Here is a 15,174-nt window from a genome sequence, read left to right as displayed (position 1 = left end):
TTTATTCTATTTAATTAATTTTTTTTTAATTCTAACAAGTTTTATTCCTATTAGCTCTTTTTATTTATTCTGCTTTTGTAATCATCTCCTGCTCTTCACAAGTCCACATCAGCCTATAGTTTCAATTATGACTTTATGTGCCATTTAATCCATCAAATATTTTCGCCTGCACATTTGTCCTTGGACATTATCTGTTCCTATCTTCTCGGAATGGATCATGTCCATGGAATGGACACCGAATGAAGGCTACTTTTCATTAAACCTGCATTACCAAATGGAGGAATGACTGATTGACTGAATCAATTTCTCCCTCAGACTCCGGAGGCCCATAAGCTTCATTTTCCTCCAGTGTGCTTAGCAGCTATGCTCTCATTCTGACCATATACGGCCATACATGTTGTGCCTGATCCATTGTTAGTTGTTTTTGCTTGTGGTTAGTGTGATAGCAGTCAGCGCTGAAAACCTTGATGTTAGCTCCAGAGAATTTCCCCTTTTTTGCTCTGTTTTGTGTCTTCATAGCTCAGTGTTCAGTTACCCTTGTGTAAAAATGGTCGACTTTCACCACCCTAGCTTTTTCTTTATTATGGTGTTTAAGTCAATAAGGTTGGTGACATCTGATATAAAAGAAAAGTCACATTTTGTTAACTTCACACCAATTAATTGAAACTATCGTAAATTTGGGATCTCAAATTAATTCCAAATTGAACTTGTCAATTGATTTATACTGACAATCAAGCTGTGGTAAGCCTTTGCATGACTCTGTGCCTTTAAAGGAAATATCTTGGGCTGTCAACCAATGGGAGTTTAACTAGAGGTGTGGAAAAGCGCTTAACAAATCGTAGCTCTCATATGCATGTCTTGACAGGTGATAAAGAAACTTTTAAAAATCTAAACTAAGGTGAGTTAAAAACTCCATGCCAGTTTATCATCTGGGGAGGGGGGAGGCGAGGGGGGCATTAGCCTTCAAAGGGAAAATGTTCATCAGAATCCCTAAGTGCTGCCCAGTGTGGCATTCTGGAAGGAAACTTGTGCATTATGATATGTTCCTTCCAGTGACATTTCCTGCAAAAAAACAAGAAGTGGCTTTAATAACCTGTTTTCAGTGGGCTGCAACTTTTAGATGAACAAATGGGGACTATTAGCAGATTATGACCTTGCAAATCAATAGATTCTGATGGATCTATTACCTTATAAACTTAATTAATAAAGAAGACGTAGTGAAGATATGACATGTTAATTAAAATTCTATAACCTAGAAACGAAAGAATCAGTCGGTTTATATGAAAAAGTAATCCTACTTTCTATGTAAACTTGTATTATTAATTCTGTACTGTTTTGATGGCATACACAACTTGACAATAAGGAATTGTGGTGTAGACTAGTAGTAGTATCTAAGAGTTTTCAAAATTTAGAGACTAAAACGTCTAAAATTAAACCTGTCGCAGTTTTTCCCCACAACCAATTCATAAATTCAGGGTCGTAGCCAAAATATACCACTGAGGCAATGTCCAAGGTAAATTCTCCTCCTAGTTATTTAGTTGTGTTTTACTCTCTCTCTCTCTCTCTCTTCAGAAAAAATAACAACAAAAATGAAAAAAATTACTGAGGCAAGTGCCTGGTTAAGTTCCTAAAATTTGAAAATGAATTATTGATATATTGACCAAACTTTACTTTTATTTGGGCGCAACACCATAGATTTGAAGTCTTATGCTGACTAAAAACAAGTTTCGATTCCTAACTAGAGCTATTTTCAGCTAGTAAACCTTTAAATTGTTATAAGAGAATATTACTCGTAACAAAAAAAGAATCATCAAAACTTTGTTTACCTTAACAACATGAGAAAACACGATGTTGAACTTCATGGCAAATATGACATCAAGCATAATTGTTATCAATCCTTGAGAACAGAAGCACTAAATAAAATACGTCAAATTGAAGATCAGGTGATGAAATACAACTTTAGGTAATTGATCATTTCCCACTAAACAGATTATAAAGCTTGTTTTAAAAGATTCATTTATCCTTCCTGATTTTCATCCATTGTTAATTGATTTTAAGTTTGAAAATGTGTCAATTTGTTTTCAAAATTTCAATAATATATGTTTGCGAATTAATATGCAGTAATATACACAAATATAAGAGATGATAGTAGTAATTATGCAGATTAAACAGTGATGTCTATTTATTGCTGACATACTACTACACTTTTTAAGACTGACTAAGCTTTAGCCGATGAGCATTCATTAAATAAAATTCAATAGGAACTGGTTTCCCTTCACCATTATTCTCGCTGACAAATAATAAAATCTCAAATAAACAAATCGTCCACGAAAACATCGACGCAATGCGCGAGTAACAACCGTCGAGAACTGAGTACCATGTCTAATGAGGGAATACTTTGGGTATAAGTCTGATATGGAGGATTGACTCTCTTACCTTGATCGTCTCTTACCAACAGCTGAAAATACGACTTACGACCCGGCACCCACTATAAAGACTCCTACACAGACCTTCTTTGGGCTCGTGACGCGATATTCCTCCCCCACGAGCCAAAAAGAGCTTTTGCGTAGGAGGCTACCCACTATAGAGTTGATTACGTTTTGACAACTTCAGCTTTTTAAAGCAAATAACCTATTTCGGTTTGTTTACTCTTCATCGTCTGGACAATCGTGCAACTTTCAAGGACACTTTTCAGAGAGTTCAATAGCCTTTTTTTTCTCAACCCTACTAATACACTTAACAGTAACATTAACGGTTAGCGCTGCAAAACTGGTAAAAATAACGACTTGCAACAAAAAGATCCCAGGTATATCCTCAAATGCCTTTAGAAAGTAAATATCACGTCTTCCTTCGAATGTCCATTGAGAGTTCATTCTTGGATGCAATAAAAACTTACGGCGTGCATGAAAACTTTATAATTAGAGTATAAAGTTTGGGTTAGCCGTTGAGGGAAGCAGGTGTACCGACAGGACTTCCGTGCGGAACTGCGCGGTTAGGGACGGATGGACTATCAGCTTAGATGCTGTTGGATACACGGATAACGGGCGGGCGGGCTTGACTTGAGGAAAGCTCGGAAGAGCACAGGCTCGTTGCACGGCATTTGTTACTCAATGCCAAAGGTACAGGGTCGTTGTCTCTCGTCAGCCGGACAGTAAATCGGCAAGGACTCTCAAAGATCTGGAACTCTCTTGTCTTCTTTATTGTAGATTAAACCTCGTAGGTAACTCAGGTTAAGTCAAGGTAGATCAAGATAAATCGTGGTAAAATCGTGGTAAATCAAATGTTGTACAGTACGTGCTTTCTTATATACACGGTGCGATAATAATGGCAGGTGACCTTTAAGGTTTACTTAACAATTATTCCATGAGCGCGCGTTGGATATGAGATGGTAAATAGCCAACGAGGCCCGTAGGGCCGAGTTGGCTATAACCAATCTCATATCCAACAAGCGCGAATGGAATAATTGTTTTATTAAATTCGGTGCGTTTGTATTCTTGGAAATATAGCTTAATTTTATTGGATTTTAATTTTACAAAACGACCGGAAGTCGATGTAACAAAAACAACAACAAGTGGGAAATCACATGACATGCGCGCCGTTTGTAAAATTAGTTGAATGAAAAATTTGAGAGCGAAGCAAGCGAATTTGCTGAATGAAATTGCAATCAAGTAGAATTCAAGAAACGTCTATCAAATGAAGGAGATACAACCTTGGTCAGAAAGTTTGAAAAGCGTTCAAGTTCGAGTCATGGAGATGAGCCAAATAATTGTGCATTTGCACATTGCCATTGTAATAATGCTGCGGAAAACTTTGATCGCCATGTGACAGACGTTGTGCCAAAATTATTCTCGACAAGATCTCTCTCGGGATTCCCTTGCTTTGAAAGCCTTGGCAGTTCGAGCTGTATGTGTGGAGCTCATTGTTGGTCAGTTTTAGAGTCTAGGACAGAAACTATCTTAGCGTCAGATTCATCTTCAGAATCTCCGAGGCCACCCTGGTGGTTTTTCGTGGCTGGTAAAGAACCGGGCTTACTTCGGTTCAGCTCAAAACACTCAACTCCTTGACGTGTTTTTCGCAAGGACAGAATTGTTGGCGCTAGCTGTCGTTGATTCTCTCGTCGTTGTCGGCCAAAAAAGAGACAGAGATGAAACTAGGTCGTCCTCTGTAGCTGTGCGGGATTCTTGCTCTCGGCCGATCCGAGCTTGCTTAGTCGAACAGTTTCCTCATCTGCTCATTGGAAACTGGTTTCTTATGGACTACGCCGGCAATTATGCCTGTTTTCCTGCGGCCTCTTACAAATGCATAAACTCTAATAATTTATTTGCCTGGTCAGAGATAATGGAAAACGGTTTGTTGTGCGGCGGCGTGCGAAGGAAATGATCAACTGGCGGCTTTAATGGATTTAATCAATGAACTTTTGCAATGCGTGTCATCTTTCTTCCTCGCAGACGAGTAAAAACACTTCAACTGAACATTCAGTTCTTCTTTTGACATTTCTTATATCGGTTTCGAAAATTTGGTGCCACCAGGACTAGCAAGCCATTCTGTTCAGGTAAAATTTGTTTTTGTTACATAATCTTCATGAATGCGTAAAATCTCGTCGGTCATATTTTAATTTTGCAACTTTAAGGGAAACTTAACGTATACGTACCGTTAAATAATCTTATCTCGAGCTTTGTGGCTTTTTTGTTGTTACTGGGATGGCATTGTCCATAATTTCCTGTATTTCCTGTGTAGATAGCTCACCGAATGTGCTTTTTTTCATCCATTTTTTTTGTCGACGAAACTTCGCTTCACGCGAAAAAGCTCATGCCGAGCGACATTTGCCGCTTTCATTTCCATATAAGGTCAAACGCAGGTATAATGGCTGGTAACCGAGATCCAGTGAACCAATAAGAAAGCTAGAATTGCATTATCCGAGGCTGAGAATTTAATAAAGCAAAATAAACAACTAAGTCAAGTCTTATCAATACCAACATCCGTAAAAGAATTTGCTAAACGTTTAGACCTTCCGTTCAAGATCAGCTCGAGGAAATTGCTTAAGATATAGGTAAATAAAGGTGTTAATTTTACTGGAAATAAGCTACTTCATATCTGAGAGCAGGTAATATGAATAAAGTACTGATATTAAACGAAATACTAGACAATAAGTGATCTTAAGAGTTAAAGAGAAGTTCCTTTCTATGTCAACATTTATGTATTTTTAATTATTCTGCATATAAGATTCATACATTGTTATCTTATGACATTTCCTGTAGATTACGATAAGTTTACAATTCTAAGTAAATTAAATTTACGATAAGGATACACAGAAGAGCAAATATTACGCACAAACCTACTTATATTTTTTGGGGGTATTTCTCTTCTATGACACACGAAAATTTTGTTTACCATGGCAACAGTTCGAGTAAAATATAGATCAAAGCGAAACAATACAGGGTGTCCAGAATTTCTTGTCGACAGACATGATGAAACTGAACAAGATCTTTTCTAAATGTGTCATAATTCTCCAAGCCCTTACCTATAATTTTAAGTCTTTAAGAGTATTTCCTATCACAAGAAGTTTATGTTTAAGATTTTGGCCATAATTGTTCGCATGTTATGTTTTGTGAAACAGCAAACCGCTGTATCCACCAGTAATCCAATACATGGACGAACGACTGCTGAAACTTAGCCAAGCAGTAACAAAGTATAGTTTCAGCATCAGTGACGTATCACGTGTTAAGTATTTATTTAAGCAATAGACCACTATTTCTATGGGTTGACTGGCGCAATAAACCACGCGGGATGTTGGGAGAACACGAGAAAAGCTTGTAAATCACGAGCCGTTAGGCTAAATACTCTAATAAAAGTATTTCAGACGACGTACGATACTGCGCGGTAAATGAGTATACTTGATGTAGTTAGAATTGGAATCAAAGCAGGATCTTATAAATGGCTCAACTATTTTATATTTTTGGATACAGACGCAAACTATTACGCATTTCCTTTCCGGTGAACTGATTATATTGTAACATAAGGCTTGCTGTTTATTTGATGTCAATAACTTAGCTGACCCAAAATCATAGTTCAAGTCAATGTATAAAGCCTTTAAATTTGTAAAGAAAAATAATCACTATAGTCTAACAGACTTGGTTCAGCAATGTTAACCATGTTGAGATATCAAAATGCTTTTGGTTTCCCTGGAGATCTAGAAAGTGGCAATTTGATTGATTTTGACCGAAGATTTATTTTAGGCATACAGTTTTCCTGTTTTCTAATGGTTACGTTTACGTTTCTAAAATTGTTGCTGCTTTCAAAAACAGCGTTTCTAAACTTTCAGTCATATGTCGAAGTTCCTTGTCTGATTTCAAAAGAAGACTCGTACTTAAAGTTAAGTTATTTCCATTTGCAATGTAACAATGTCTCAGATTTTCTTAATCAATTAAACACACTTCTTATTCCGTTGACTATCTGTTTTATTGGGCTCTTTAGTCACTGCTTAATTAGACCAACAGTATTTATCAATTCTCAACTACGGTGATTTTTTAGTACATTTTACCCTTTGGGAAACAGCAAGCGACTGTTGATCTACATTAGTAAACGTATGTAAAGGAAAACACATCAGTTGGCAGAAGTTTGACAACTCACAAAAACATCGAATATCACGTGCAAGATTTCTAGCGCAGAGCAAAGTTCTTTAAATCAGGATTGCCTTGTATTTAGTTTGAGAAAAATAATATCCCAGTTGCTTTCTTCAAGAGGCAAATATTCAAATAAAAGATGAACGGATCCGAACTAACTCTTGGTAACAAACTGTGTATCATTACTACCCTAGGGCAAAACTACGAACTAAGAAGTTTTCCCTTTAAAGTACTTGGCTTCTAAATTTGAAAAAATACAAAACATATAAAATATATTTAAAAAACCTAACTATTTACTTGAATCTTAAGCGCAAATTTTGGTTTCTCTGAATGCTTAGATAATATAGACTTTCGGAAAATACCGAGGAAGACGAATATGAGAGATCAAATTAAAAATGATATTACATTTGCTCTTACCTGGTAAGCAACTATTGAACGTGAAGATACTATACTATTGGCATTTGCTACCCAACTTAAAGTATGAATGCTACTGCAGTATTTCCACCTCAGTTTCCACAAAATGTAAAATGCCTGAGCGCTAAAGCAGAACATACAGATGTGTCTGTTTTTTTTTCTTTTTAGGGCTCAGTTGTTTTCGCACAATCTGTCGACATAATAATAATTACATTTCACATTACGGTAGTATAGCTCTTCCTGATAGTCAACGTTCATGGTGACGATATCGCCAAAATCTGGTTTCATATATTATTATATATATTGCAACACAGATTAAAATAACATAGATTATATATTTATTTCTTTTGATACATAATGCGAGCTTCCGACAAAGTTTTGAATTAAAAGTGATATTTAGAAACGAGTAGGAATGAGCTAGTGTTTCAAAACAAAACCTGCCTGTCGCTTAGAAACAAGAAACTGTCAGAAAGGATTTCACAATAACACGGTCATCTTAATAGACGTCGTGTCAAAGACGGCCCATTTTGAATAAATGACTGACGTTTTTTAAAATTTTTCGTCTGTAATTTTGATCTGCACTTGCTTAGTTGTACCTTTCTTGTCTATTTTCGGTCTTTACTTATTTTTTTTATTACTATTATATATTTTTACCTTACAAAATTAGGTTTCGTACTTCAGAAAAATGATTTAAATTATCATGACGCCCCTCCTACAATCAATAGCTATATAGTTCATCGTTCTTTCTTTCGAGTCGAGCTCTCTGTTTTTGGAATCCCACCTCGCAACCGTACTTTTACTCCACAAAATATAAAATAAAGAAACATCTCGTGTTTTATTTAACTAAAATTTAAGAGTATTGGTCTCTTTGACGTAATTAAGACTCAGTTACACTGTAGAATGTTTACAAAAAAAATGACACCTAGCAACGCCATTGCGAAACCGTCTTTCCCAATCATTTCCCTTTGTATCATAGCTGGGTTCAAGGGATAGTCACTTCCACGATAATGCAAATTTAATCATTCCAGGCGATGATCGAGTATTTACGTTTTCCCTGAAAAACACTTCAATATTTAACTTATTTCTGTTCCTGTTCCTTCCGAGTTTCCCTAACCAAGACGTTTGAAATAGAAACATAGCAACTCATTTTGAGACTTTAAGTGGTCAAATATTTGTAAGTTACGTTATTCGTTGATTAAAAGCGAACACATTTCAGATTTTAATTACGTAATTGCCATCTTTTTGGACGATTTCCTTTTTTTTTATTTTGAAAGTTGCCAGATGATTTTAGGCTGTTTACCTTATAGTCCATGATATGGCTAATTTCTTAATTTCAAGTTCAAAAACTCAGCAAAAAATGCTGATGAATATCCAAAATGCCATCACTTTTAGTTGTTAGTTACAGAAACATGTTTGCTGTAACAACGTCACTCCTTATTGTTTTACAACGAGGTAACAAAAGAAGCTAAAGGTTCAGCCCATTTGTTTTCTCCTTTAACGAGATGTTTATGTAGTTTCCCTGGAAACGTGTTAGAAACGGGAAAGAGATGGTTTAAAATAGTCAAAAAACACTTATCAGTCAATCAGTCAGTCTTGTCAGTCAGACTTTCTCGATTTGCTTGTTGAAAAGAATGGAAATTTTAAAATTGTCACATGACGATATGAAGTATTCAGCTACTGGTGGTCATGCATGTTTCTAAAATTATAATGCATTAGTGATTTCCCTTCATGATATAGTAACTTCTCGTCTGATTTTAAAACGGAACACTTAAAGATAAGATTTGCCCGGGCACTCAGAACAAACTCGAAAATATCTTTAACTACTTTGTTTCTATAATTATTGACGCCTACCCCAGAAAACCATATAAATTGCCAGGTAAAGATTCAAAACTTCATAATCCTAGTCCAGCATTTTAAGAATTATACAAAGATTGCCAAGTTCAAAAAATGCAGGCAAACGCTTTGCTTCTACTCTGTCTTGTGGTGATGTTGATACCGCTTTGGAGTTTTCCTTTAACGAAACCAGGAGGTAAGGCTACATTATAACTGAAATGACTTGTTGTTTTCGTCCGTGCACATACCCTGCCGACGTTGTGTTTGAGAAATTTTTTTACTCGTAAATGGTCAACGTGAGTAGTCTCCTGGCGCCTACTAAGTAGGTACAGAACAATCTCGTACCGAATTTTGCATAGCATATTAAAATATTTTCTTTCACAGGGACACACGAGGGTGTTGAAAGTCCTTCCGAAGGCATGTCAATTGAAAATGGATTTAAAGACAACAAAAAGACTAGTGGCGACCTTATAAAAGAGGGTGACTTGAACGATCCGGGACAAAAAGATGACGAGGAGAAATATGGTAATAGATGATTTGTAGTGACTTATTTTCCTTGCTTGATAGTTATGTGGTTAAAAAGTGGAACTGTTTTTGAAGTCTAGTCAATTCGTTTCCGTACAGAAAATATAAAGTTTGGCCTTGCAAGTGCATTTATTTGTCAGTCAATTTTTTTTTAACTCCTTATTCTATTTAGCGTGCCATTAATGCTCCTTTTGAAGGAACTCTCGAGCTTAGGCGGTACCTCTTAATGAAAACCTTTTAAGTTTAGCGGTTTCTTGCACCTCACAAATTTGAGTGTAGCAAGTCTAAATCATAAAATGCTTAGTTGTATGGCGTTCTTGTCTCATCAGAGGCTATGGATTGCTTGTACTCACTTTCGCTATAAGTGATCGTTAGAAACCCAGAATAAAGTACTCGCTTCAATTTATTTAGATTGAAATGAATAGAGGTATACATAAAGCTAAATTAAAGATACAAAAACTGAAATGAAGATCCCTTTTGAAAATTTACTCGTCCAATTCGTTACACACTTTGTGGTACTATGTTGTCGAATCTTTAAAATCTTGATCTTGCGCGCTCAATTCAACAGCTTACAAACTGTTAATGTAATTACCTTATTACATGAAATTTTCGCGACACGTTTATTTCGCGACACTTAAATTCCGCGATTCTGCGAAAATTTTGTATTTTCAATTACTTTCACTTCACGTTTTTGAGTAACACACAATTTATTTCCTTGGCAATGTTACCTTAACAAGTCCTTGAATCAAGTAAACCGACCTTAACGAAGGTACTATAACGTCAAAATCAACAAAAGCGCAACAGCGCGACCATATTTCAACCGTAACATAATGTGAATCACTTAATTTTCGCGTCATGCTATGTTCGCGACACTTATTTGCCGCGTCACTTTTATTTCGCAATCTTTTTAAATCCGAAATTCACGTAATTAATGTGCCGCGAAAATTTCTTGTAATAAGATAGCTTTTTTAAGCTAATAATATCAGCAGAATCTGAAATTTTAAAGCTATTATCTATACAAGTAGTTAATCTCAAAGTTTCACTTCAATTTTGTATTTAAAGATGATGGTAAAGACGATGAAAAAGATAATGACAGAGATACTGACAAAGATGATGACAAGAATGATGACAAAGATGATGACAAAGATGATGACAAAGATGATGACAAAGATGATGCCAAAGACAATGACAAGAAAGATGACAAAGATGATGACAAAGATGACGACAAAGATGATAACAAAGATGATGATAAAGACGATGACAAGGATGATGGCAAAGATGACGACAAAGATGATGACAGAGATGATGACAAAGACGATGACAAGGATGATGACAAAGACGATGACAAGGATGATGGCAAAGATGACGACAAAGATGATGACAAAGATGATGACAAAGACGATGACAAGGATGATGGCAAAGATGACGACAAAGATGATGACAGAGATGATGACAAAGACGATGACAAGGATGATGGCAAAGATGACGACAAAGATGATGACAAAGATGATGACAAGGACGATGACAAGGATGATGACAAAGACGATGACAAAGATGACGACAAAGATGATGACAAAGATGATGACAAAGACGATGACAAGGATGATGGCAAAGATGATGACAAAGACGATGACAATGATGACGACAAAGATGATGACAAAGATGATGACAAGGACGATGACAAAGATAACAACAAAGATGACGACAAAGATAACGATGACAAAGATCATGACAAAGATGACGACAAAGATGATAACAAAGATAATGATGAAGACAATGACAAGGATGATAACAAAGATGAAGACAAATATGACGACAAAACTGATGACAAGGATGACGACAAAGACGATGACAAAGATAATGACAAGAAATATGATGACAAAGACGATGACAAGGATGATCACAAAGATGATGACAAGGATGATGACAAAGATAACAACAAGGATGACGACAAAGATGTTCATGACAAAGATCATGGCAAAGATCATGACAAAGATGACGACAAAGATGACGACAAAGATGATGACAAAGATGACGACAAAGATGATCACAAAGTTGATGATGACGACGATGACAAAGACGATCGCGACAATGATGAGAACGATGATGATGAGGACGATGATGACCAGGATGATGATGATGACGATGATGACCAGGATGATGATGATGACGATGATGACCAGGATGATGATGATGACGATGATGACCAGGATGATGATGATGACGATGATGACCAGGATGATGATGATGACGATGATGACCAGGATGATGATGATGACGATGATGACCAGGATGATGATGATGATGATGAGAATAATGATAGCGCTATTCATTACCAACTTGACGAAAACGAAGTCGGGAACGGAGACAGGAGAGGAAACCAACAGAGTTATAAAAACGGTAAAATACAAAGCGCCCAAAGAGGCGAATTCCTCACATCTGGAGGTTACACATACATTAATGCGTTTGCTAGTGTATGGCTTAGCGTTATGATAACTCTCTTACCAGTCTTTTTCTCTTAGGTCAGTGACATTATTGTATTACTTTAGATGGCTGACTTGTGTCCATTTGAGACTTGGATTTAGCTTTTTTGAGCAAGAAGACGTATTTGATATATATTTAATATTTAAAGAGACCTAAGGATGTAAGTTCTTTTTTATTTGCTTAGTCCTCATTTTAGAGGAGTAGAGAGTGGATTTGTGAAATCTTAACGAAGGCGCCATATTTACGCCTTCAGGTCACCTACTGATTGGAATGATCTCTATTGGGATGACGTTTTTTGGTGCGCACATGTTGAGTGAAGTAAAAGAAAGTGCTTTAAATTTACAGAGACTTAACATGAAGCAAATTAGTTAACGTTGTTCACCGTGTTGCAATGGACAACTTTGAACATTCTTAATAGTTTAAATTAGTTAGTAAGCAGATTATGCCATTATTTCAGAAAAATTGTACACATGACGTTGATTAGGAAGAATTTTTTTTTTTATCTTAATCATTGATTTATTTAGTTGTACTGACGGTCCCACAAGCTCCTAGCTTCAGTTTAATCTTAACTGAAAATAGATACAGCGTTACTGTTTTTATTAAAAAGGACATTAATTATCGTCATTAATAATTTTTTTACTAGTTGTTTAACTTGTCATGCCAGTGAATGTCGATTAAAAACATTGAAAATTATATTTATTTGCTTGATTTGGCCTAGGATACATTCGCTTCCAAAAACAGGGAATTCTATCAATTTTGAAAGGCTTGGTAAACATCTCGCGCTTTTCGATAAGGGCGGATTTAACGAAAAGAAACATCAGAGATTGAAGAAAAGTCCTTTGACCCAATTTGAAACAGGCGAGATCAGCGAGGGCAAGACAGTTTATGTTCGGAAGCGAGCTCCGATATTATCGATGGTAAACTCCTCCCGAGGTAATTATTTGCTCTTATCATTAAGGAACAAAAATGACTTTGCCGTGGTCCGGTAAATGGGAGTTTTTTTTATAAGAAAGTATGGATTTAACAACGAGGTCACTGTATGAGCGGGGCATTTGTAAGGCGTAGTTCTTATCAAAAAATTGACGTCAGTTTTCCATGTTCTGTCCTGTTATTGATCATAAATTTTATCATAACGGTGCCGAAGACTACTTTGACAATGATGAAATTTATTGTCAATAGCAGGACAGACACATAAAAGGCTAACGTCAACTTGCTTTTTACAATAAATTATCTCATAAATTATAAATTCATCTCTCTGTCCGTTTATTGACAATGAAAATTAGCCAGTAAGGGAGCAAGAATTTCTGCAGTTTTTGTAAAAAATAATTTTATCTGAATGTAAGCGAGTAATGAATTAAGGTTACCAGAATTAAGAGAATTAAGGTTACGTTACAATTCACTCTGCTCAAGCTAACGGAAATTATTTTCCTCTTAAATGTAATACATTCAAAACAAACAACACTGTTTGATGGTTGGATGCTAAGGCATTCCAACCTCATGAGAAATAACAGAGTGAAACAGAGAAAGGAAAAATTATTACCGCGAAAAAGTTGTTTAGCACCGTCAGACTTAAAACGTTTAGAACTGCCCAGCTTAGACTTGTCGGAATCCTTCCACAGTTTTAGTCCGCAGCATTCTTCGCTTTCCTGAGTCATTTTTCGTCTTCGGAGTTTCAGACGAGGTCATCTATCCGACTCATATTCTTGAACCACCAGCCAGCCGTCTCTCAGTAATCTTTATTAACTTCTGCCTCTTGCGAATGATTTGTTGTGCTTCCTGCACCAAACTATATAATTGACTGGAGTCGTCAGTACTGGGTTTTATTCGGGAAAGGGGGCTTTTTAGTTCGACGTTCACCTCAAACTGCTTTCTGTTACCCTTGAATTTGAATTCCGAGGCGGACCTCTCTATTTTCAACTGATCTTCTATCCGCTTTGCCTTGCAATTGGTTTCCAGTTGAGTATTAAGACATCCCTTAAATCAGGAAAAAACTTCGTCCATCAACTCTGAACTCTAAGGTTTAGGATTCCCTGGACTTTCTCTCTCTTTCGTTCTGTTAACAATAGATTCCGAGTTGGACATCACAGCGACTGAAACGAACCACAAACACGTCGGAAACTAGAACGCGAGAAAGAGAAAGAAGCACCTCGTGCTAATGATTATATGGTATCCAATAGCCAATCAAAAGGTGCCCTAGATACTCCTACAAAGAGATGCTTACATACCAGCGGAAAATACATATTTACACTAAGAGTGATATTTGAAAATTCTCTCAAAATTGAAAGAGCCTTTAGGCGAGTGCAATTTGATAGGTTTCTTCAAATATCACGAGTAGTGTAAATCCTTAATTTCCCAAGTCTTTATACGATTACTCGTTCATTATATGACTGAGAAAATCACGAAAGCGCTCGCATTAATGTGCACTGCAGTACAAATTAAAACTTAACGATACATTGGCCTGCTCTCAGCCAATCACAGTGAAGCAATGTTCTCGGTCATATAAATTGCTCAGTTATTGCTCTGGCAATTTTTAATCAATTTTTGGCTCGGTTTACATCTCTCAAGTAAAACTATATCAGTGTACGTTCAGATTCCAGATCTACAATTAAAGTTCACGAAGAAAATACCTCCTCCGTCAGGTGCTTGGTAGCGTAGCCGAGTGGTCTATGGCGCTGGTTTTAGGCACCAGTCTCTTCGGGGGCGTGGGTTCGAATCCCACCGCTGCCACATTGTTATTTTATCATATATATATGTTTTGTTATGTCGTTTGATGAGGAAACAGACACCATATCCACTAGCAAATTTCATTTGTTAATTTTCATTGACTTTTTTTTCCGGTACAATTCAGCTTACAAACATTGGCAATCAGATTTAAAAGGAATAAAACAAACTCCGTGACCCTTTGCTCTTGGGCTTTCGTACCTGCTAATACTCGATCGATATTTATATTTCCCTGTTTTGTGCGTCTTTGTAGTTGCATTATGTCTAAACATGGGTTTATATGTGATTCTTATCGACAAGTTTGTTTCCCAGATAAATCAGTTCAATTTTCTAGGTACTTTCACCTAAGGATCAGAAGATGGCCACCCCTAGGTGAGATGTATGGTATGTAAAATAAATAAATCAGGATACAATGCCTTAGCTCTCGACCGTTTAAAAAAGTGAAGTATATCTTGCGGAAAAAGTTCTGAGCAGAAGCTTTAAAAACTCGCCTTCAAATAAAGTTTGATTTGAGTAACTAAACAATCACCTTAAATATCCTTTTATATTTTTTAACACACACAAATTTTATTTT

At 36.3% G+C, this 15,174-nt stretch overlaps 1 protein-coding gene and 1 non-coding gene across 2 annotated transcripts; both read left to right on the top strand.

The window, feature by feature from the left end:
- Positions 1-8,984: 8,984 nt before the first annotated feature.
- LOC145480452 (uncharacterized) lies at positions 8,985-12,413 on the top strand. The gene is made up of 3 exons (XM_081458710.1): positions 8,985-9,066; positions 9,255-9,395; positions 10,458-12,413. Exons 1-3 carry the CDS (start codon positions 8,985-8,987, stop codon positions 11,915-11,917), a joined length of 1,683 nt encoding a protein of 560 aa, XP_081314836.1. The 3' UTR covers positions 11,918-12,413.
- A 2,111-nt stretch (positions 12,414-14,524) lies between these two features.
- Trnal-uag (transfer RNA leucine (anticodon UAG)) lies at positions 14,525-14,606 on the top strand. The gene has a single exon. It is a non-coding gene; the product is annotated as a tRNA-Leu (tRNA).
- The last annotated feature ends 568 nt before the right edge of the window (positions 14,607-15,174 follow it).

The sequence above is a fragment of the Orbicella franksi genome, chromosome 3 (assembly GCF_964199315.1).
Source record: "Orbicella franksi chromosome 3, jaOrbFran1.1, whole genome shotgun sequence".
Classification (NCBI taxonomy): domain Eukaryota; kingdom Metazoa; phylum Cnidaria; class Anthozoa; order Scleractinia; family Merulinidae; genus Orbicella; species Orbicella franksi.
Note: the sequence above shows the minus strand (reverse complement) of the source record. Positions and strands in the feature narration are given on the sequence as shown.